Below are 24996 nucleotides of genomic sequence, written 5' to 3'. Positions count from 1 at the left end.
AAGAAGAAGAAGAAGAAGAAGAAGAAGAAGAAGTATCAGTGTAAAGTGACCAACTACAGACACATGCCACACTTTTCAGATTTTTAATAATTATAAATAATATAGAAGACCACGCCTTCCTTTCTCTCCCATGTCACAGTCTTGTTCCATTTTGCGTTCAACGTAAAATCTGAATAAAATATAACTGTGGGAATAAAGGACTGCGAATGAGAAAATAAATCCACACTCTAAGCCCACGTCATCACTTGAGATTCATGTTGAGGCACAGCAGAGCTGCGCTCTGCTCAGGTTGTGAAAGTGTGCATAAACTCTGGGCTGAGCTGCAGCAAGCCTCTGTTGTGTAACCTGCTGCTGCGTGGGGTCACGTCTGTGAGCTGCAGGGAGTGGTCACCGGGGGTCTTTGATAGCCTATTGTGCCACGACAGGAATGTTTCCAGTTTCTTGCCGTTTCCATTTCCAGTCCGTGCTTTCCACGGAAAACGTAGTGAGCTTGCAGCCAAGCGTGACTGCCCTTATCTTGTCTGCGGTTTCTCCAGCCAGTGATATAGAAGAATAGGCCTTTGTTTGTTGTTCTGGATTTTTCCCCTCATTTTACAAGGTTGTTTTCTGATTCACAGGTGAGGGAAGCAAGCATTCTGCTCCTTGGGTTTCCAGTTTGAAGCTCTGTGTGGTGCGCTGTGATTGAAGTTGGGATCGTGCAGTGAGAAAGCACTTCTTAGGCTCTGTAAAGGTAAAGAAAAAGCAGGAGGCCATCAGTTTCAGAGCCAGACAGGCTGGAATGCAGCCAGGCCTTGGAATGAACAGTTCCCTCACCCCTCCCTCAGTAATGTGCCAAATTTTTGTCTCCTTCCCTTTAAAATCGCTGCACATTTTTCACAGTTTCTCTCCTCGGTTTCCGAGTTTGTGTTCCAGACTGTGCTATTATTTCCAGCTCCTTGGCATAAATTATTGCCTTCTCACATAACCTCAGCTCTTATTATGAACAAGCAAATTATTTCCATTCAGTCCAGACACGTAGTCTAGATCTCGCTATGTTTGTCTTTCAAAAGACACATTTGTTGTCTTGTCCGAGGAAAACAAGAAAACTGAGAATTTAATGCAAAACAGTTGTTTAAAACTGCATATGTTGATTCAAGTATCTTATACATATATATATATCAAACCTAGTTCACTAAGTCAGTTTCTTATAATTGAAGTCTTCATCTGCACACTCTGTGATGCTCTCTAACTTTATTACTTGTATAAGCTAAAGTGGTAAATTATATGGTTTGTACCAGATATAGGTACTATAAGCGCAGCTGCTCCATGAAGGCCTCAGAGGACGTTATAGTGGACAAACAGCATCATGAAGACCAAAGAACAAAACTGTGAAAGAATGTTTTACCAAAACCCGGAAAGAGCATCGCACAGCTGAAAACTTTCCAAGTCTTGATTGTCCAACTAAACTGACAGTCTGTGCTGGTGGACCATGAGTCAGACATGCAGCCAAGAGATTCATGGTGTCCGTTGACAGGATACATATTACTGCGGACAAACCATTGAAGCGTTGCTTGACGAAAGCCTTGGAGCAATAAGAGTTTGGCACACACTATTGGGAGAGAACAAATATGGGGAGGTACTCTGGCCACATTAGGCTAAAAATTAACTTTTTGGCCTACATGCAAAACTTTGTGAATGGGAATATGACTCTGCCTTATGAGAGACTGCCAAATACTTCAGACTTGGAACAGTTTACATCAACGCACATGAACATGTTTTAATTTTTAGACACAACTACCAGATACTTAACCATCTGAATCATATTGCATTCTTCTAAACAGTGATTGCCATTTATTTTCTTACCATTGTTAGTTTTAACTCGGTGGCTCAGAATTGTTCCTCTGACAGTCAGCTGCAAATGGGATTTACTGCACCCTCGTGATTATTCTTTCTTCACAACTTGTTTTCAAATAAGAACTGTCCCTGCAGCAATGTGTTCGGCTTTGCATCTAAACCATACAAAATATCTCGATGGATATTAGATGCATTGGAGATCTGAAGAGTCAGGTGCCAGGAGAGAGAGAGAAAAAAAAAACAAGTTCCAGTAAAGATTTATTTCAGAAAAAGAAGGTTCACATTTAATACAGAAAAACATGAAAATAGAACAACTGTGTGAGACTCGACTGAGCAAGAAAAGATAGACACTCTAATGTAATCCTGCAATAAATGCTTATTTTATGAGACTAATGTTTAGATCTTTTAGGAACATCAGTTGTGTTGCTCAATACTGACTATTTTGTTCACCATCAGGCATCTAATGCAGAGGTTTTGCAGGATTTATCAGATCTACGAAATTAAGCATAAACGACTGTGGAGTTATGAAGGGAAATCACGACACATGAAAATCTGCACATCTAGATCTGAAATCCCGGGAGGAATTCAAGCTGAAAGTGTGTGTTTGCATTCCTGAACAGCCAGCTGATGCGTGACCAGTTGTACAGAGGAGTGAAATATATTAACAACCAATGATAACATGCCAGCTGTAGACAAACACCTATAATTATGAGAAGTCAGAAAAAGAATACATGGTTTTTGTAAAAAAAAAAAAAAAAAAATCTGAAAAGTGTGGCATGCAGTTATTTTCAAGTCCCCAATACTTTGATCCTCCTAAATAAAACCCAACACAACTAACTGTCTTCAAAAGTGGCTCAAATAGAAAATAGGGTTTGCCTACAATCTCAGCTGTTCGATTTGCATTGTAAACATGAACCACTGAAATATATATGCAAAAAAAAAAAAAAAAGATGGCTGCCTGCTGCTCCAGATTAATTTAATTTGTTCATAAATTGAAGACATTCTCAGTTTGGCACCCAAATAGTCATGAAGTCCTAAAATCAGGTGCAGAGATCCAGCATCCTTGTCTTGAGTGACGCTACACACAAATCGTGGCTCAGTATGACTTTTAGTTTGTTTCAATCAAGAGAAACAGATACAAATTAGCCAACGTAAAACCGAGTGGACATTTGCTTATTAAAGATAAGCAGGTACAGCTACTGACTAGATGAAAGGTTGTTTAGAATTCTTCTTTTAACAATACACTGCAGATATTTGAGAATTTAAAAAAAGTTTAAGTCACCTGTTTGATATTTAGACAGTCCACTGTAAATGAAGTACCTCAAAGTACTTCCTACTGGGAAATCCCCTCTGATCAAAGTACCACAGTGAAGTGTTTTGGACTTGTTGAATCCTGCAGACAGCTGGATTTGGACTCCAGCTTGTTTTCCTCATGCAGTGATGTTTCCATTTAGCTCGACATTGTTTCAAGTAAGTAATTCTGTGGAGAGCAGAGCGAGTCATGCTCCCTTTTGCTGATGAAAGAATATGTGTTCGCTGAAATAAAGCTTTATTTGGTCCACCTTTGCTTTTGCACTGATTAATACGAGGAACCTTTTGGTTCCCAAACATCAGACCTTAGCGTTAGCTGGGAGTCCTCTTGGTTTTGTTTTGGTGTCACTTCTCCACGTTGCGTTATAGAATGTTGCATTGAGAATATTCTGCAAGTGTTCAGGTGTAAAACACATTTGTTTGGAACATGCGCGTACCAGATACGACCAAATCCCTGCCTGTGTGGGTTACCAGCTGACTCAATGGCTCTCAGCCAGTTCTTTTAAATCCAGAGTTTAGTTCTTCTTGTTGCCTTACAACTGCTTCTACTGTAAGTCATGTGTTAACCCTGCAATGCTCCTGCGCCTCCAGGAGGTGTCAGGCTGACACGCATCACATTGCTGCACACGACCAGAGCGAAAATAAACCTTCAGGGTAAGATTCCCCCCACATTCTCTGACAGCAAGCGAACAAGCGTCAGCCAGAAAGTGGAAACCTATTGATTTTGACACTCTACTAAAAAAAGGACAAAACAGGGCTAGTGGAGGAAAGTGGACATCTGAGAAGCAGCCCTGACTCTGAGGCATCATCAGTGGCGGTGGAGGGCAGATGGAGAGTGAGAAACTGGGGTAATTGCAGGAGAGGAGGAAAGAGAATTGTAAATAATAGACGACATTCAGGAACTCCTTGTGCGCCGGGTTTTTCCTTGAGTAACTGCAGTGCGTAAAAAATACAGATAAACACACAGGCTGGATGTCCCTCACACGTAAACGTAAAGCTCCCAAGAAAACAAATATGCTGGAGCAGACGCTAGTCCAACACAGCAGCTAATTGCATGCATGATTTCCCACTGCTGCTGGATATAAAATGCTCGTCACATGAGAATGAGGGACAGCATTTTGTCTTGACAGCATTTATCTTTCTCCCTCGTTTCCACCCACCACCTACAACTTTTCCCTCAAAAAACAAACCTTGCATAGAATCCCCCTCTCCACTCCAGCACTCCCCCCTCGCCCGTCCCCGCCCATTTTTTCTCTCTCTCTCTCTTTCATTTCCCTGACTTCTTCTTCACACTTCCAGTCCCTCATCAAGTCAGCTGTATGATGAACCATTACTCTTTTTTGTTCTTTCATTCTTTCTTTCTCCCTCGCTCTAACGGGCAGTTTTGTAACATGTGGTTTCAATTACCACAGACAGAAACACACTCCAGCAGCCGTTGGCTTCAGCAGAGCACAAAATGAAGACAACGATTTAAAACAAGCAATGGACTGTGACGAACTGAAGAGGAAAATCCCCCCTTTTAAAGCAGTTATCTGCATCTGTGCTTGAACTGCTCTTTGAAATAAGCCAAATGTCATTTTGGAGGCTTTCAGAGATTAAAAACCATTTATAGCCACAACCGAAATAAATTTTCGTTGTTTTACAAAGTGAAGAAATTTAAAAAGGCATTTTTCTTTATAGTCATGTTTTTGAGACAGGATATGCAACTTGTCACTGTCCAAAGCTGTAAACAGAGAATGGATTGTTTTCTTAAAAAAGAGAACGATGTTTTTTTTTAAAGGAAATGCGTTGATTAGATTTGTGGCTGCTTTTAGCGACATAAAACAACATAAAAAAGTGAGTGAGTAATTTTGTTGCAAAGGTCAAGGTCAAATTTGTTTAAAACAAAAATACTTTGACCAAAGTGGTGCAAGATATTTAATGTAAACTAAAAAAATATTGCAATGTGCATCAACTATTAAAAACAAAGCAAGAAATAAATTGAAGGCATTAAAAAATAAAATCAGGTGCCATAGAAAGTAAATGAGTCTTAAAAAGCCATTTTAAAAGTGTATTAGCCAGGACAGCGCTCCACTTTAATCAGTTCTTGGGCATTCTCACACCGTCTGGTGACTCGACCTTAGTGCTCCATCAGGGCTGTGTAGAAACCTTAAGACTGAGTAATAAGATTTTAAACTAAATCTGAAAACAAACAGTAGAAATGATAGGGCAGGAGTTACATTATAATGCCTCTTAAATGTAGTTAAAAGACAGCCCACACCATTCTGGGCTAATTGCAGTTAAAGGTCCTCTTCAAATTGAAGGGTTTGAATCACAGGCTTTCTGTTGTAAACACTTTTGCATCAGAGTCATGAAGCAATTGGAGTTTTATATTTAATGGAAGGAACGACCCAAACCTGAAACTAAAGGACTAAGCAGAGTGTATACCACAGCTGGACCGGTGGCTCGAGAAGGCAGTCAACAGGAGGCCTTCGGTTGGTGAACCTAAAGTTATTCAGGTCAGATAATTGCTTATTTTACTGAAGATGTTTCTTTTTTTTCTGTGAATATGGAAATCAGCCGATGTCTGCAGAGCCCATTAAATCAGAAAGCACTTTCTACAAACAATCTTCCAGTTTATTTCACCTTCATTAGTTTTAGCTTCGGATGCTTTTATTATTTTTTTTGAGTCTGAATAAAATGAAGGAGTGTTTGGCTGCAGCTGTGATCTGATTAAATCAGTGTTTTAACTTCACGTACATTCCAGTCCTCGGATAATGTTTTGACTTGCAGAGCAGTGTTACACCTTAGAGTAAAGCACAGACTTCTTATGTGGAGAAAAGTGAGATTCACACAACAGCTGCACAGTTAGCTAATACAGACATATTGTTGGCCACTCTGATGACACAGTTGTTGGGAGAAATGGGAACGGGAGTAACATCGTTGGCTTAGAATGGACCAAAAATGACTAGGTGTCTCTGAATGTTGCCTGAAATCTGAAAAGCAGTCATTTGTCACCCAAATTCCATAATTTGCAGATAGACTTACCTTAAGACAGAGCGCTTGTGTGCTGCTTGCTAAATCTCTAAGCTACTGCACTCAAATATATCTTTATATTATGAACTCAAATTGAATACTGAAGGGAAATATTACAATTTAAAAGCCCCTTTTAAATTGCTTGAAAAGCGACTGCCTTAACGCTGTTATTCTGCAGTTTACACAGAACCCAGGAGCTGATGCACAGATAGCGACAGGTACAAGAAAAGTGGCTGATAGCAGAAATGATGTCTGTCTCCAAGATAACATTAAACAGAAGCTGCTGCATTTTAATTCAGTTCAGCATCATTACTGCAGATAGGAAAGCAACAGACGTGCTGACGGGAACATGATAGAAGTTGTCTGTCATGTGTTGAAAGGCTGCTTCATGCTACTGATTTTGCTTTGTTTGCGTGTGTGAGTGTGTGAGTGTGAGTTTTAGGAAGCAGATGACAAAGACGGTGAGGGGCGGCCGCCTCTGCGAGCGGTCGATGTATCAAGAGACAGATTAGTGTCAAGAATCTCTTCCTTTTTGTATTTGACCTTGTCTCGCGTTGGCAGGCCGTGTCATAAATCAAACATGTTGTCACACACGGGTTGTGTTGCATGCATGTGAGTGTGTGTGTTTGACAGGGCTGCAGCTGACCGCTGTTGTCATTATTCCTCCGCTAAGGCAGAGATCATCTGTGAAGGTATGTTTTCAGCACTCTGGGTCGCTCGCTGTTTTAGTCAGTGGGATTAGGAGGGGAGGGAACTGCTGGGGTGAATTTCATGACAGACATCTGTAAAAGAGTTCATTTTGAAATTAAAAAATATATACCTTTGTTGTTGTTAAAGGAAGAAATATGATGCTTTTCAAATAGATGTCTCAAACTCGGGTTTGGACTTTGGATATTCTTTGAACTAAACCACTGATTTCTAGCTTTTATTGTTTGTGAATTTGTTGTCCTACTGGAGGTCAATTTCCAGTATAATTCTTCCATTATTGCACTGTATTTAGATTACTCCATCTTCCCATTAATTTCAGCAGAAAGAAGAAAAGCATTCCCACAGCATAATGCTACCATCAACATGTCTGTATGTGGGGGTGGTGTGTTGAGATTTTTCTTTGGTATTTTTGATGCCGTTTCTTCACTAATATTCTCTAACAAACCTCTGATCCCTTCACAGAACAGCTGGTGAACTGGTGTTTGCTAATTAATGCAATTGCTGATGTCACATAAATTAGATTTTATATGAAAGTAAAATAAAGCGGTCGAACAAAAAACAGAGTAAAGGGTGTCAATACAAATCCACACCACAGATTTTTATTTGTAAAAAAGAACAGGAAATCATGCATTAATTTCCTTTCAGTTCACAACTTTATCAGTTCATTACATATGATCTACATAGATTACGTTGAGGTCTGTCGTTAGGCTCTTCAAGTGCCACTAAAATTAATTAAAATAAATGAACAAAATGGAACAAAAACATTAAAATAAGATGGTGACAGAAGCTTGCAGATCCGTTGCTGCATATACTGAACTAAGCCACTTGACAGGTTACCAAACCAAACAAAACTGAAACCAGAAGTAGAACTGGAATAAAGTTTATAAAACAGTCACAGATCAACTATTCATTGTTTAATTAAGAAAAAAAATATAACCAGCTCGTCATTCCCAATTTCTGTGGAGATGTGACTGCATAAATAAATAGGCACAAACTGAATTTTATTGAGTCATTTTGCATTCACTGATTGATGTGAATAAATCACACAGCAGCCTGACAGCCAGAGGGGGAAATCTGTTGCAGAATCTATCGCTGTTCTGCTTTGGATGCTTCGATTCCTCTTTCCAGAAGCCAGCAGAGAGAGCAGTCTGCGGTGAGGCAGCGGGGATCTTTAATGATATTATCAGCTTTGGACAACTGGCATTTTAAGCAGTGCTATGAATTTGATGGAAAATTTGTGTTAATCTTTCTCCGTTTTTATTAAAAAGAAAAAAAACAAAGAGCAAAAAGAAAACCTATTTGAACTGATTTTGTTTTGCTTGAAAAGAGTTTGAAGTTAAGCTGTACCCCAAGGTGTATACTCCTTGTTAGTTTATTTGCTTTTTATTTAAGTTATTTATTTCCTGCTTTTAATGTTTAAGGATAAATTCATAGTTTTTATATTAGAGACGCATTTACAAAGTTCAGGACTTGGATACATATTTTACTCATTTTAAGGCATTAAGTGCGTTCTTATAAATTAAGTTCCTTAAAGTATTTCATGCTTTTAAATAATAATTGATTAAATAAATTATTGTTCTTGTTTAGATATCCGTAATAATCTAGGCGGTACTGCAGTCACACGAGAACGCCAGTAAACTTGACATTCGTGAAAAAACTTTGTGTGTGGCAGAAAACACTAATAATGCAAATCAAGCTGAATAAATCTTCCCAATTGTAAAACATGGCGGTGGCAATTTTAAGACACTGATATGCTTTTATTAAAGCCGGCCAGAGTTGAAAAAAACTATTGGAAGCTGCAAAAAAACTTTAAACTTTGGCGTAGCTGCAAAAGGATGTGATTTTCCACGTGGGGTGGGTAATTGTTTGTTTTTGTGGGTTTGTTTTTGTTGATCTGCACAGAACTTTGAGCTGCTTTCAGCATGAAGGGTGCTTTAAAAATAAAATTGATTTATTTATTTATTGATTGATCAAAACACATTTAAATGTTAGAATGGCCCAGTCAAAGGCCAGACCTAAATCCTCTTGAAAGTCTGTTGATTGATTTATAGATGTTCTCCATTCGATCTGATTCAGTCTGAATAACTTTACGAAAAGAAATTGGGGGATTTTTAGACTTCAATGTGATTGTCTAACACATAATAACACCTCAGTAAATTGTATTCAATTACTTGCTAAAATATAAATAAAAAAAAAAAGTTGAAGTCTCTGTAAGTTCACTTTTCTTCACAAGCAGAAAATATGAGGATCAGGATGAAAACACCAGAATGCCAGCATGAAGCATCGGTAACCACATCTGAGTGGAAAGACGGTGACTCACTTAAATGACTTAGAGCCCATCGGACACTGACTGACTCAGAATGACGGGCAGATGGACGGAGAACAGAGGTAAAGAGTGAAGTGGAGGTTAATAACAATCGTCAGTTTGACAGCAGCAACTACACCTATCAATGAAGAATCTGCAATTTTATTTTTTTTAAACAGAAATGATGGATGGTATAAAAACCCAATGTGCTCATGCGCAGAGAAGCTAGATTTGGATGACTTGTTATATGTGGCAAGTCACACATTCAACTGAAGGCAAAAAAAAAAAAAAAAAAAGAGAGAGAGATGCCCCCTTTCATCTCATTTCTATCTCAGTCTCCCCAAAGTGACTCTCCCTTTTTCTGTCAGATGCCTCCGTCCATTCTGGAGTGCTAATTTGTGTCACACACCTCTACCGCCACATGACTTCACTGTCCTCTGCATTCCTTCCCTTCAGATCAGTCCCCCCGCTCACTCCCCACCCCCAATCTGCCAACGTCTTCTGCTCTTCCTCCCATCTGTCCCGATCTTTCTCCTCTCCCTCGTCTCTGCCGACATTAATCAACAAAACATGACTGACTTGACCACACATGCAGCACCCACATCCTACCTAAGCGAACACACCCTGTTAAAAGAAAGGCCAGGTTAGTGTGACGTAAAAAACAGAGAGAGAGAGAGAGAAAATAAAAACAACATTCAGATTTCTTTGGTTTGAGTTTCATCAGTTTGATTTGAAAATATTTGCTCATGTTTCACAGTAAAAGATTGTGATTGATTCAGGTGACCCCATCCAAACAAACATTATCTGTCAGATTCACTGCTGAGCCCTTGCTCTCTTAATCCAAAACACTCATTTTACTCACATGAATACATGTTTTTTTTTTTTTTTGTTTTTTTTCATATTTGGATGTATGCATGGTTTCACTGTAACACGGAAAAATAAAATCAATTTTCATCTCAAACTTTAAAGTATTAAACAGAAGATTTAGGACCGAACATAAATGATGCTTGGTGTTTCTCTTGTTCAACCTTTTCAAACCTTTGTTCCATCTGAAGGAAAATAACCCCAGAGCATGATGCTGCCATCACCATATTTTGCTGTATGTTTTTCTCTTAATAATTTGTGCAGTGTTGTTTTTTTTTTAAATTGCCAAACAGACTAAAAGTTTTAGTCCATTATATTCTTCAGATGATAACATGTTTTCAGGATTTTTGAAATTACTGCAAGGCCTGGATGTTTTCTTTGTGAAAAAAAACTGTGCTCTTTAATTCATACTTATAGAGAACAGAACAGAATAGAATAGAATAGAATAGAAAAATCTGTTATTGTTCCACAGTGTGGGAATGAAGATGTAACAGCAGCAAAATGCCTGGCAATGAAAGGAAGCTGGTTCACACAAAGATAAAACATTAAATATATAAAAACACATATATGAACGACATACTGTACTGTGTGCAATCAGGGCAAAATTACAACAGAATACCATGCAGTTATTAAAAATAGCATACTCCAATCCAAAGGAATGTCCAACTGAGTAGGATCATTTGAAAAATATAAGACTACCCGTCCAGATATTCACTAGGCGGGGAGGAGAAGGAACAAACTGAGTGCGGATTGGTGGGATAGTGGGTAGATCTGGGAATGGTTCTCGCTTTTATTCTTTAAAGATGGATGAACAGAGAGCTCCCGACTCACCCTCGGACAGAAATGGAGAAAATATTTCTGCAGACAGACAGGGGAATCCAGCAGCTCTTCCTTCAAAAATCACTTACCAGATAAGTCATATGGTGTGGGCATGTTTCCAGGGAAGAAGTTCAGCTGGATGTAAGGTGATTCCCAGAACAGCTGAGGAGCTCACAGAGACCCAACGAGTCGAAACATAACAAGACCAACTTGCAATTAAAGTGGACAATCAGGCACTGAAGCTGAATCCTTAATAACATCCAGTAGATTACCAGATGAGCTTAATGTTTTTTAGTTTTTCTCCCATTGTAAACACATTACATTTTAACAAGGGATGGATACACTTTTGAGAGCCACAGTGTCTTCTGCCCCTTTCTCACTGTCCAGACTGTGCCTGCAGCTTTCAGGCTGCAGAAGGCTCATAGACAGCTAGTGCTAATTTGTAATCAGCAAGAGAGAAGGGAAATGACCAGAAAGAGACGAGAGGGGTAATAATGGGCGATGTTAGGCGTGGTTGCCTTGAGATAGGTCAAATAAAGAGGGAAGGGAGGCGCGAATGATGAAGAGATACTCCAAAGTGAGAGATAGGTGCAGAGATGACTCAGATGATAAGAAAAGAGACTCTGCATCAGTCTGACTGTAAAGGAGAATCCTATGCTGCTTTTTTTTTTTCCTTGTGGGTATACGTGCAGTTTTTTGGAGTGGGGATGTGGGAGGCAGGGAAAGAGAGGTGGAGGGGGGTGTAGTGTGTGGAGACAGCCGCTGCGGTGCATTGTCAGGCTGAGCGCACGCAGGAGAGGGAGACAGAGAGAGAATCCCCCATTTTAGCTCAACAATATTACAGCAGTGCAGCGATATCTACAACAATGGCAGTCTGGCACTCTCAGCATAGTGCTATCGATCCAAGCAGTGGAAACCCAACACATGCACACGCTCTCTGATTTTTATTTTATTTTAGTCATTATTTTGCATGTAGTTCTCAGATGAAATTGATGGGGGGGGGGAGAAAAACTGCAGAAATTCTCACTGAACACGCTCAGTGGTGCAGGTAAGAAACTGTTGGTGATCATGACGGCAGAAATCTGTAAAAATCTCACGTGACGTGTGTGTTTTAAATCGTCGTGGTGATGTCTTGCATCCTTAATTTAGTCTTAATCTGCTCCCCGCAGGCACACTGACTTACTAACCGGATCTCTTCTAAGACACCGCACTGGAGACGGAGAGCACGAGTGAGGGAGAGGGCGATCGAGCAAGCGCAAGAGGAGGGGAGAGGAACAGAGGGAGCACAGCAGAGTAAAAAGAGGAAAAAACAGAGGAGGAGGAGGAGGAAGAAGAAGAAGAAGCAGAGAGAAAGAGAGAGTCGCAGGAGGAAGGAGGAGGAGAATGCTCGGCGTCTGGGCAACACTTCCACGCTTGTGTCCAGGGCCTTTGTGAATACACCATGGGATGCATCGGCTCCAGGAGACTGAGTAAGCAGCTCTTCTTTCCTCTCTCTTACTGCGGGATAGAATAGAGGGGCTGGCCGGGGTGATGATGGGGGAGGAGGAGTAGAGAGTGGAGACAGAGGGGGTTCCTGCAGAAGCATGCAGGGGGTTCTGCGTGCTTTTTTTTAAAATTCTTGGTGTGTGTGTGTGTGGGTGTGTGTGTGTGCGCGCGCGAGTGTGTGTGTGTGTTTGAGAGAAAGCTGCTTGTTTTGGAAAGCTGTGCCCATGGAAGCGGTACACATAGCATATTGGCAAAGGTGTCACTGACGATATTTATTAAAATCTGTGAGTGTGTTGGAGTATGTGTGTGTGCGCGTGCGTGTGTGTGGTTGCGTGTGTGTGGGTGCATCCCCGCATCTCCCTGCATCCCCTCTCTTCCCTGCCTCCATCCTCACTCAACCCTTGATTTATGATGCTGTTTGGCAGTATGTATATGTGTGTGAGTAGGAGGCAGAGGGATGGAAAGCGGAGAAAGGCGAGGGGACAGCTGTGATAGTGCTTATTTATAGATAGACATGGCTTGGAGGGAGAGAAAAGAGGAAACGGGACAATGCAACAGCACTGTTTGTTGTTATTTATGCAAATAATCGGGACGGATGAGGAGGAGGTAAAGAAAGGAGAGGCAGGCGTGCAGGGAGGAGGGGAGAGGAGACAGGCGGATGGCGATGTAGAAGAGGTGGAAGAGGGAGGGGCAAACGCATGCAGGGGATTGCGTGTGGTGCTGATGGGAGTTTTCAGGTGAGGACAGTCCTGGACAAACCCACGTTAAGTACAGCAGAGCAACAACAAGGTTGCCGCTAACAGAGGATGAAGTGTGAAGCTATCGTTGCAGGTAAACAGTCGTTGTTTACATGCAAATGGTTCCCGTACGGTGCACTTCCAGATCCACTGTAACTGTAAAACCTGAATCACAGTTAAAAGAGAAAACAAAAATCCCTTCACTGTTGTACATTAATGCTTCAGTCAGCACTTTCAGGAGACAAAAAACGGAGGATGTCAACCTTGTTTTGCAAACAATGGGACAGTTGAAAAGGTGGCGCTAAAAAGAGATAACTCTCTAAAGATCTTTGTTTTTTTGTTAAACAAACTGATGGCATTTCAAAGCTTCTGAATATTCTACTGAGGCCTTAATATTTCTTTACAATCCGGCCAGAACCAGGTTCTCCTTGAAAGATCTCTGACAGAGGTCAATAGAAGAATCAGGAGAGTTTTCCCCATTTCTCAAAGCTTTAGAAAGACTTTGCTCCAAGTGGAGTTTTTCCTTCAAAATAACAGCTAATGCATTCAAACATAATGACTTTTAAGCATACACTGCACAAGACTTCACTGCTGAAGAAAAACCATGCCGAAGCGCATTTAAAGTTTTCGGAAGACGATTTTAGACAAATCAATTAAATCCTTGGAAAATACACTCTAGTCTCATCAGACCAACATGTAGATATTTGGTTGTCATTCAACGCACCATGTTTGAAGGAAAAATGTTACTCCACATCACTCTTCAAACTTCTTACCAATGGTGAAGATTCTGCAAAATGAAACAATTGTGGCAAGAAAATGATCTCAAACATGCAGCACAGGAAGGGGTCAACTCAAGAAAGAAAATAAAGCTGCTGAAATATCACAGTGTAACACCCAACTTGAATCTAAAAGAAATAAATAACTGAGAAGTAGCCTTTAAAAACTTAAAATAATATAAAATGGCTTTTTTCCTCTCTATTCCTCTTACATAAAAACTTAATTCACAAACTAGCTTGTTTGATTTCTTTGTATGTTTGAAGGACTTGAATAGTTACCAATGTCTTCTGTGTATTTAGTGTCAGTAGCTGTAACAGAAATATACTGCTCAAAAATATAAAGGGAACATTTCACTTTAATTTTGTGTGTGGCTCCAAATCCAGGCCTCCATTGGTTAATAAATTTGATTTCCATTGATGATTTTTGTGTGATTTTGTTGTCAGCACATTCAACTTTGTATAGAACAAAGTATTCAATGAGAATATTTCATTCATTCAGATCTAGGATGTGTTATTTGAGTGTTCCCTTTATTTTTTTCAGCAGTGTATATTTAGGAAGACAAATATTTAAGTAATCAATGCTTATTTTTCCTAATGTATTTACAGCAAAAGGATAAAAAAATACAATTCAGCATTTTATCAGGACTAGGTTATAGATAGTTGGGTTTATTTATTCATTCCTAACTAAATGTGATGATGAAGAGGATCTTAAAAATAAGCAGGATTTGCAAGTTCAGAAAACGGCGAGAGGACTACATGACACAGTTAGGAAACCAGGTGTGAACTGAATACAGCAAAAACAGCAGAAAATAATAAATAAATAAAACATCACAGCAGCCTGGGTTGTCCAGAAAGCTTTATGTGGCGCCTTTCAAAGGACAGGAGGAAGCTGGGATCCTCTATCAAAACACAGGTCAGACCAGAGTGGCTCCAGCTGACGGAAATAATGTGACTGAAAGACGCTTTTTAAGATGTTCTTGTGTTTTTCTTATAAAAGCACAGAGGATGTTCACAAATAACGACAATTGTTTTATAGGTTCCGCATAATTGATCATTTGCAACTGCTGCATTGTTCCAGAACACCATCCCTCTGTGTCTGAGCGTCTGCTTGGTTTGTAGCCCTCAGCTTTCAATAAATATTCCAAGCACTGTAATGCACCACAGCGTAGCACAAGTATGTAAACAAACAGCACTTAAGAGAACAACTATCCGGCGTTATCAAGCCGCTTAGGTCCCTGATTCCCTTGTGAAGCAGCGGAATCAGCAGCAGTCCTGCCAGTCTGCAGGCGTGGCTGTGTTTATCCTGAGTGAGAATGGCTTTGGTGTGCTCTATTGATCGGCCTTCTCAACTGCAGTCCACGCTGCCAAGTGGAGATCAACAGGAGCAGCAGCAGGCAGCAGGACCGGCCCTGTCTTTGTGCCGGAGCGTGTAGCCCTGATGTCTGTCTGCATGTCTGTCTGTCAGTCCAGCTCCGTCATAACATACACTGTGTTCACCTTCCAGGGTCAGAATTTGTAAAATAAATGCCTGTCGTAGTAACAGGGACCCCGATAAAGCATGAGAAGTTTCAAACCAGTAGGGAACAAATTATATGATTACATATGAGATACATCAGTTGGCCAGAACTGCAGCTTTGAATATTTTGCTACGACACTCTGTTCTTCTTTCGGCATTCATATCTAAGGTAGTGGTTATGAAAGCTTTGTTGTTTACATGCTTACTGACAGAGATCTTAAAATCATGGTGCAACACCAGTCGCCATCTACATGTGGTGGGTTGAATGTGACGGTTTCCAGCTACTATAAAATAACTCCATGTTAACTTTCCATGTAAGTCCTCCTACTTTTACCATTGATTATGTTATAAAAACAACATAGTAACATAAGTTTACCAGAAAGGTCCACAGAATCCAAAGCGGCAATCAATTTTGAAATCCAACATGGCTGCCGTGCATGCATGTATTACCAGCTGTGGAGGAAAAAAAAACAAAAGTTTATTTGTGCTTCTTAAAATATGCAGTCAATCAAGTCTTTCATTCACACAATATACAACGTCCACCAGTAAACATGTTGCAACAGTATATGAGTACAACATAAGGAAATAGATGTGGATAGCTTGTGTTTCTAACAGTTAGCGTGGTCAGACGGTTTATCAATTAGCATCCCATTGATTATCAAATTTAGGGTTTGGAACATATTCCAACAAACTGACTGAAACGTTATTCAGAGACAAATGAAACCCAACATCACTTGTTTCAGCTGTTTCAGCAGCTCTTGAAATTACCCCCTCTTTTCACTACTTATATTTACCGCTGGACAATTACTTCTCCAGCTTAGTAGAATGACTGCCCCTACAGTGGCAGAGCAGCATCGGAGCAACAACAAAAACACTCTTGAATGACTCAGACAGGTCCAAAAAAAGTCAAATTTTCCTCAGTCGTTCTCTAAACTCCCCCAGACACCAAATCTGATGGGATTTGGTTACATCTTCAGGAAGTATGACCCACCAATACCACAGCAGACACAGCAAAAGCCCAGAAAACGGCCTGCAAGATTTGAACACTTTCATGCCTCACTTAAGGAATGTGTTACCTCTATCACCTGTAGTCAAATCTTACAAAGGCCTATTATTAAGCCTTAAATCTTGGCTATTGAAGAAGAGAAACACGGATACTGTGCCCAAGAACAAGGAGGGAATAAATGCCACAACTGTCCCTGTTCACCCTCCGGTGTTTTTTGACCGTGCCTTGAATGCTTAGAAGATTTAGGCCACAAAGAAGGGGCAACAAAATATAAGGTTGTTAAATAAGATATTACAGAAAAGTTGGAGCTTGTTGTTTAATTTAAAATTTATTAAACCTTTCATGGACTCGCATGAGCTAAGACACCGGATTGCGTCAAAATTCCATAAAACCTGGTTGAGAACATAAAATAATCAGATCCAACCGTGATCCATGTTGTTTGCAATGAAGCTCTTTATTTATTTTTTCTTTTGCTTTGTCATCCAGTTCATGAAAGAGCCTGCATCAATCCATCACAAGGGGAAGGCCTTGAGATGCAGCAGACAGAGCTGAACGTTTTTCATAAACCTGTCGAATCAATACAATAATTACCACCTATGTGAACCAGGAAGACCGCATTACATCGATTCTACTTGTATCTGTCAGATTACGCTCCTGCGCGGGAATACAGCAGACTGTCACAACCACGTAGCAATTATTGCAATTCTGAGATCTGGAGCTGCTAATTCTATTAGCAATCGCTGTGCAAAAAAAGCTGCACATCAGAAGCGTTTTCTCTGTTCCTGCTTATTGGCGCTACACCTGTGAGTGCTTGAAACATTAATCATTGTTTAATTTGGGTTTGCTGTGTGTAGAATGACTGTAACTGCGATGCTTAAGGCTGCGGAGTTGATGTGGTAGATAGAAACGAGGGTTAATGTCTGTGGGATCCTCTGAGTGGACGATTATCTGGCCTCACCTGCTTGTTTGGAAATGCGCCAGTTCTATAAAAGAAATTAAGAACCGAGAACCTAGTTAATCACAGAGGAAAGCCCCTCAGTTATTTGTGCACCAGAGGTTTAAATGAGACTGTGAAGACAGAGTACAAATAAGTGAAAATACAAGGTGCTCACAACAGACTCAAGAATTGAAACACCATCGAAATACCGTAGCTAAAGTTCTTCAATACATAAAAGATTCAAGAAAATCATTTTCTTTCTCTCAGAGTTTTGATTCTTCTTCTCCATGTTAACTAGCAATATCCACTCTGAGTCTGTGTGCTCATGTGTATTCATGTGTTGATGCATGGACCAGCGAATGACCTCTACTTTACATCTCTCTTGGGACAGCCCACTTGCTGATATATTTATGCTTCGTGTGGGTGTGAATCTAGCAAAAGCGTCCCTGCTGCCTTAACAGCTTCTACTACCTCTCTGCTTTTTTATTTTTTGTCGCAGCATTTCAGAGAGGGATTCCCTGCCATTAAATTAAGAAGCAAAACACACACCTTTGCCATCTCACACGCTCAACTTGACGGACAGCGTTTGCCATTTCCGAGTCCGCTTGTAAACTGGCAAATGTGGTGGAGGCGTAGGCTAATTGACAGGCTTCTCTCCAGGTTGGAAAAGCCTTGTGAGAAGGAACGCGCCGAGGCAAAAGCGACTCGGAGATGTGGTACCCAAGGAGCAAGGCTGGACCCGATGGCCCTCATCGCACGTTGGCGTGTGTGTGTACGTGCGTTCGGACGTTGCTCAAGGACTCCAGGAGATGCATCTGCTGTCCTCTAAGCCAGATACCGCTGCATGTGGGGGGTGGAGCAAATTGCGTGTGGTTGTGTGAGGACTGCACACACCCTTGCATGTATCATTTTGTGCTTCGGATCAGAAATGAGAGGCCTGTGTGTGGGCGCACGATGGCAGGCGTTCTGTAAACACTGTGACTCAGGCTCTGAGTGAGTTATGAAATTTGAAACATAATGCTGTCATGTAGAAATTTCATCTCTACTATCTGATTTGTGCGTAAAAGCATGGTGTGTGTAGTTATATGCATTTGTGCGCCTTCAGTGTGAGACCAGCACTTATTGTTTCTGGAATATCTGCAACCGCTAACCACTTTACGACCGATTAAAAAGAACCCTTGTGTTGTCAGTGATGGGTAAGCTCTTTCTGAATGTCATAGAGAAAATATAAGCTTTTATGCATTTACAGACAGAAACTTTTGGTCTTTCTTCTTTGGGAAATATCTCTGTTGCAGTCAAATTTATGAATATTATTAAGTCTTTTGATAATAATAGTCCTTCTTCTGAGAATTTTTTTCCTGTGCACTTCAGGGACATGCAATTAATTTTCCTAGAGGGTCACACGAGCAACTGTCACTGTTGTTGAAGTCTAGACGAGTGGCTGAACAAAATTTCCCAATTATATATTTGATGACAAGCTGTAAATGAAATTCTTAAATTCTTCGGTAACAGCTCACATTGAATGTGAAAAAAATCTAATGTGATCCATATTTCTGACTGTCTAAACTTTATTTTGAGTTAAACAATTTTTACAAAAACACTTGTTGAATTAGCACAGCCTGATATATGCTGATCATCCAGTTACTGTTTTACCAAGAACAAGCCTGAAGCAGTTTTTTTTTCTTACAGTTTTACAGCTTACAGCTTAAATTCAACTTCTGTTGATAAATACATGCTGATATAGCAAAACAAAGACCTCAGCTTCACAATAAAAGCTGTGTTTTCAAAATAAAAGAGGCAAATTGTAGTTATGGGACATAAAACATGTTTGATTTCTGTTTTTTTTCACACGCCAGCTCTTAATCTTAAGAAGTGGATGTTATCCACAGTTACTCAGGTCTAAGCTATACCTAGTTCCCTCCAACTTTAGGCAGCTTCCCGCTCCTTGCTGCATCCTGCAGCATTATACTGCCACCACCATGTTTAATGTTGTGTATGCATTTAATCTAAGTACAAAAATGTTGGCCTCATCTGGCCGGTGAACCTTCTTTCATGTCCTCCATACAACTGAAAATTGGATTGCTTAGGATTTTTTTTTAACAATGGAAATTGTCACTCTGAAAGCCCAGGTTTAAAGAGTAAACAAGTAATAGTTGTCAACAGATTATCCAACCTGAGCTGCGTGTCTCTGCAATTCCTCCAGAGTAGCCATGTTTTCTTTGGCTTTTTTCTCTAATTAACATTCTCCATGTCTTGCCTGTCAGTTCAGTTGGATGTCTGTAAACTGTATAAGTTATCATATGATCATGATGAAGCAGGGATTTATCACTATGATACCGAGTTCGGAAATGATGCTTTGCAGCCTCCAGCAATTGACAACATAGTTTGTTACTGTTTGAGCTATTTATTTTCACTTTTTAATCAAAATGAGCAGGAATGATTATCATCATAAATAAAAGATTTTTATTTATAAAAACATTTATATCTATTTATAATAGATTTATAATATTTTTATATGTCTAACAGATTTTTATAAATAGAGACTTAATGCAGTTATTGTTCACTGTAGAGTGATGCAGTCTCTCACCCATTAAAAGATATGTGAGTTTTATTTTTAGAGCAAAGTTTGCATCTGTGGCTTCTCTGACTGCATGCAGCGACAGATGAACTGCTAAAAAGACTGTGAAGCTTTTTGAAATGCTTTTATTGTAATTCTAGTCCTTAATTAAACAAACACCACAGCACATAGGATACAGTCGTTAGTCTGTCTTGCCTCTGCTGGTTTTGCAAGGCTCTATATATTTATAAAGAACGTCGTGATGCAGCACAGGCTGCAGCTTTTCCATCACCACGCTGCAGCGCTGAGCACCAGAATCAAGTTTGCTGCTCCAGAACGTCTTTCAGCTTTGACGGTCGTCTCATGTTGTGTTTGAGTGGCTCAGTAAATGCATGGTGGTTTTTCCTGTGCAGCCTGTGTCTTGAGGCTCTTTTAGCTCAGTTTCGTCCACCAAACTCTTCCGACCATCTGGGCTGAGGACCTCAGCTGTGTTTTCGCTGAACTCTGTGCCTCACTAAGTCGGCATCTGCACACGGCGCTGCAAGAGGGCTGCTATCCAAAGCCACTGCTCCGCCGTGGCAACCAGCCTTGCTGCAGCTGTCACGGTAAACAAGCACCAACATCCCCCCCCCCGCCCAGGGTTTCTCGCTGTTGTTGCTGCAGGGCACTTGGAGTAAAAATGACTGATGAAGCTCAAATGTTTCTCACTTCAGCGGGAGGCGTCACAGCACTACAGCTGGAGCCAGAGTTGACAGTGCAGACGCCGAGCATCTCTTTGTTCGCTGTGGACCGACACATCGCTTCCTCGTTTCTTTTTTGCTCTCCCTTGCTCCTTCTCTTCGCCTGAACTAAGCCCGGCTCCCCCATGACCGCAGGGGGGGGTATCCAGCTCTGCACTGCTGTATGTGCGGGAGAGAAAGGAGCACGCACCAGGAGAAGGGAAGCTGTCTCAGAGCTGCGGTCATGTGCTCTCTTGTTGTTTCCTCAAGGAGGGATTCTGCCTGCTTTCTCTGGAGCAGAATAACACTTACTGCGCTGCTGAGAGCATCACCTGTCCACAGGCAGAGGAGGCTTCAAAAATCTCCTGAAATGATGAGTAATAGTTACTGCTGGTCACCAGATGCACTGTGTTGGATTCATAACCTTTGCATTTTTCATATTCTTTAACTTCGATGTCCTAGGTTTGGATATTCTGTGCCAGACCAAACAAGCAGTGCAGCGGAAGAGGAAACAATTAGTGGTTTCTGTTTTTTATTTTTTTTATTTTTTTTGCTTTCAGATAAAAGATTCCAACTGTACTGATTGAGTTGTGCAACTTTATCCAATACTTCGGACGGAGAGCATCTATAAAAATTAATTTCCAAGTTCTGTTCTCAGTCTTTCATTGGGATTTAGGCCTGCTTTCATCCAAACGTCTTTATTGTGTCTCTGGCTCTATGTTTATGGCTGTTGGCCTGCTGGAAGGTGAATCTCCACCCCAGACTTATGTTTTTTTAAACTCTACCAGATTATCCTCCAGGATTGCTCTGTATTTAGGTGCATCAACCTTCCCATTAACTCTGACCACCTTACCTGGTCGCCACATCATTATGCTGCCAACACTATATTTCACTGTCTGGGATGCGTTCAGGGTGATGTATGCCACTCACTGCATTTTGCATGTAGGCCAGAAATCCATTTGGATCAAAGTCTTTACACTGGCTCCAAGTTTCTCAGAGGATAGACTTTTAAAATACTTTTGTACTTTTATAAATCACTAAGTTGCTTAGCACCAAAATACATTAAAGATCTGTTGTTGTTGTTGTTGTTGTTGTAGGAGTCTTTCAAACTTCCAGAGAACTGCAAAGCTGCTGAAACACTGAGTAATTTTAAACCGAGACTGAAATCCCATTTGTTTAGAGCTGTCTTTGATTAATAGCAACTGGATCACAGTTAATTTTAACATGAATTACAACTTTTCATTCTCTTTATTTTTCCACTGCTATGTAATTTATTTTGCTTGCTTATTGTGTTTTTATCATGCAGATGACTTTGAATCACCTTGTTCATGACATGTGCTCTGCAAATAATCTTAACTTGACTACTTTTCTACAGTGACCAGATTTATGGAGTTCACAGCTAATTGTTGCTCCTGCAGACCTACTGTTGCCTTCTTGGTTGCCTCTCTGATTAACACTCTCCTTGGCTGACGTGATTTAGGTGGATCGGCATATATTGAAATCAAACATGTTTGATTTTCTATTTTCAGGTTATACTGAGCTAGGTGAGATGTTTGTGAGATTTCATTTTTATGATTTCACTCTGCTTTATACTTCTCCTTAACTCTTTACTGTTTGTTTATGTTTATTCTCTTTTGGAATAAAGTCGGGTGAACACGTGGACACCACCCTTTTTAAAAAATCTATAAATGAAATATTGTTTACAATAAATGCTAATTTATTAGTCTATCTCATGAAACCCCAGTTATGATATATTCAAGTCGTTGCAAGAAAATGGGGAAAAGTTCAAGGGGCATGAATACTTTTGCACACCGTCTTGTTTCAAAAAAAAAAAAAAAAAAAATCCCTTAACATGATTGTCAATAAGGTCGAAACTGAAAAACGCTAGAAAGTGAGCGTTGTCAATACGACACGCTGTGATGATCCGGTGTCACGGTTGAGCGGCTCCTCAGTAGCTGTGCGTTCTGCTGCAGTTCAGAGAACTCTTGGGCCATGTTGTGATTTATGTGCACAGAGACTGATTGCTAATTTGCTAATTGGCCGAATGAGGCTGATGGATGGAGGGAGGAGAGAGGCTGTGAAAACTCGAGAAGAGGACAGAAGCAGGAGGAGGGAGAAAGCGGTGTGAGTGCATAATTAGACTATATGTGGCTGGCAGCCACATGCATGTGGATGGGTATGTTGATGGGTAGTTTGTGTTTTCAGGGCAGAATTGTAACCCAGATGGGTAAAAAATCTAGGACGCTCTCCCTCTGCCTCGGCTGCAAATAACGTACATGATATACAGTTGTGGTCAGAAGTTTACATACCCTTATCGTTGATGTGAACGACATTTTATTTTTATTATTTGAATGCGTTTATATTGTTATTTTGCAATGATGGGATGGTTATGCAACAAATACATTTATTATTTTCTCTGATCAACAACGGTTCCAAATTGTACATGCAGGCATAAATACATACATACAATTTTGTTAAATGTTCATAAGCAAGTTGTTCCTGCAACTTATTGCTGCCAAAAATAAGCTTCTGATGTCATTCTCAGAGTTTTTTTGTGGCCAAAATTAATTTTAATTAGTGCCCCCAATCTGGATTTCAGGCATAATCCACAAATTTTCAACACGACTGAAGTCGAGATACTAGGAGGAATGTTCAGGTTTCAGCCTGATTTATCTATTTTAAATTGTTTATTGCCTTCCACAGTGAAGAAAGCCTTTCAAAGAAGTCTAATGTTGAAGGCAAAGACTGAGCTATTTGGCTATTCTGAGAAGAAGAATGCTTAGAGAAGTCAAGCAACAGAAAACCTGACCAACTCTCTTGTACGGTGTTGGCAGTATGATACTGTGGGGCTGCTTTTGCTACCAGTGATACTGGTGCAAAGTGGATAGAACAATAAAAACCGAAGACTTATTAATTTGAAAGCAAACCAAAATTTACATTTGAATAGATAAATCTTTGTGAATGGCGCAAACATCAACCATGTAGAAAACTTAGCCTAAGTTGAGTGTGGCTGTGTGTATATGTTTGAGTCTGTATTTCTAATTGTAATCATTTCTGGATTAGAGAATATTTACAATAAACTCAAACCTGTACTCTCTTGATAAAAAAAATCTTTAACACTGTATGTTTTATTATCATTCCACCCTGCAAGAGTAAAGGCTAGAAAAAGGCTCACAATCAACACGAGAGTCTTGCTCATGGTGGGAATATGTAAACCTTTCACTTTTCTCTGCGCTGCTTTTCTGTTTAACTAACAGCAGCCAATAAATGAGCCGCTCACATTACAACTCTCAGGGCCAACAGTCAAACATGTTTGCAATTCCTCTGAGGCCACACAAAGTTCACGTCTATTTGTGGCCCGTGAGTATAAATGTGTTCAGTAAAAACTGTGATGTAAAGACATGTCTTCATTTTAAGGGTTTTACTTTTAGGAACCATGTTTGTTCTAGTTTGCCAGAGGATTACGGCACTGTGACACATCATCATTAAATAAAACTTGCACACAATCTCCAGAAAAGCTCAAAGCTGCATTTTAAGGAATAAATATTATAGATCTAATACTTATTGCAGCAGATGTTACACCGACAAAACTGTGATAAGCTACAGTTTCCCTAACGAGACCGACATAGACGTTGGAAATAATAGAAATTCTTTTAAAGTGTCTTTTATAATTAAGTGGGATTAAACTTCATGGAGTGTGAATCACAGACTTTGATTGCTCCCGGTGAGTTGACTAAAAGCATCCTCTTTAGAAACCTCAACTCTGCAGCACATGTGCGACTGTGACACAGCGGTCATATTTGGAGTTTGACAGCCCTTTTCTCACAGAAGCGAGGACAGGATTTCTGGAATGAAATCCGTCCCTCGTCACTTGCCCTTGCAGTTATCTGATGTGACTGAACGGAGTTCAGAGGAAAGGCTAATATCCGAGAGCCCAGCGGAGACAGAGCATAGCTGATGTCTCTGAATCACTGGGTCAGTGGGTCACAGACATCGCTGGACATCCACAGATCCAGCGACTCGGTGCGGCCCTCAAAGCTCAAGCGAGAATTTGCTCGCGATTGCCAATTGCAGCTCCTTGAAATACATGACTGGCTCGGTGGCGAACCGAGAGACCCGCAGAGGAGGGAGCCCCTCTGAGAGTTGCACGCACACGGAGAACAGACCCTCTGATACAGAAGAGCACCTAGAGACCGAGGCTGCGTTTAAACTCCATCAGGAGCAGAGACTCTCTAATTAAACCAATGTTTTAATTAGGATTTGGACAGCCGAATGAGGAGGGATAATAACGTTCATTTATCCAGCACAGAGCGTGGATTTCAAATGAGTCTCATGTACGGCTAAGTGATTAATTCGAGAACAATCTCCCAATAAATTATATAATCAGTTGTTAGGCGAAATGCATCAA

At 40.4% G+C, this 24996-nt stretch overlaps 1 protein-coding gene and 1 long non-coding RNA gene across 5 annotated transcripts in view; both read left to right on the top strand.

Moving 5' to 3' along the window:
- Positions 1-5860, top strand: part of LOC103136724 (uncharacterized) — an 8834-nt gene extending 2974 nt beyond the window's left edge. The window contains exons 2-3 of the long non-coding RNA XR_001661846.1: positions 1852-1861; positions 5846-5860. This is a non-coding gene — a long non-coding RNA (uncharacterized LOC103136724). The remainder of the gene's footprint in view (positions 1-1851; positions 1862-5845) is intronic.
- A 5729-nt stretch (positions 5861-11589) lies between these two features.
- Positions 11590-24996, top strand: part of fam131bb (family with sequence similarity 131 member Bb) — a 29180-nt gene continuing 15773 nt past the window's right edge. For 2 of the 4 annotated variants that reach the window (XM_007550099.2, XM_016670487.1), the window contains exons 1-2: positions 11592-11903; positions 12025-12324. In XM_007550099.2, the coding sequence (XP_007550161.1) occupies positions 12297-12324 (28 nt within the window). In that variant the 5' untranslated portion in view covers positions 11592-11903; positions 12025-12296. Of the gene's footprint in view, positions 11904-12024; positions 12325-24996 lie in introns of all 4 variants that reach the window. The other 2 variants (XM_016670489.1, XM_016670488.1) reach the window with 2 other exon arrangements.

The sequence above is a fragment of the Poecilia formosa genome, unplaced genomic scaffold (genome assembly GCF_000485575.1).
Source record: "Poecilia formosa unplaced genomic scaffold, Poecilia_formosa-5.1.2 Scaffold34, whole genome shotgun sequence".
Lineage (NCBI taxonomy): Eukaryota > Metazoa > Chordata > Actinopteri > Cyprinodontiformes > Poeciliidae > Poecilia > Poecilia formosa.
Note: the sequence above shows the minus strand (reverse complement) of the source record. Positions and strands in the feature narration are given on the sequence as shown.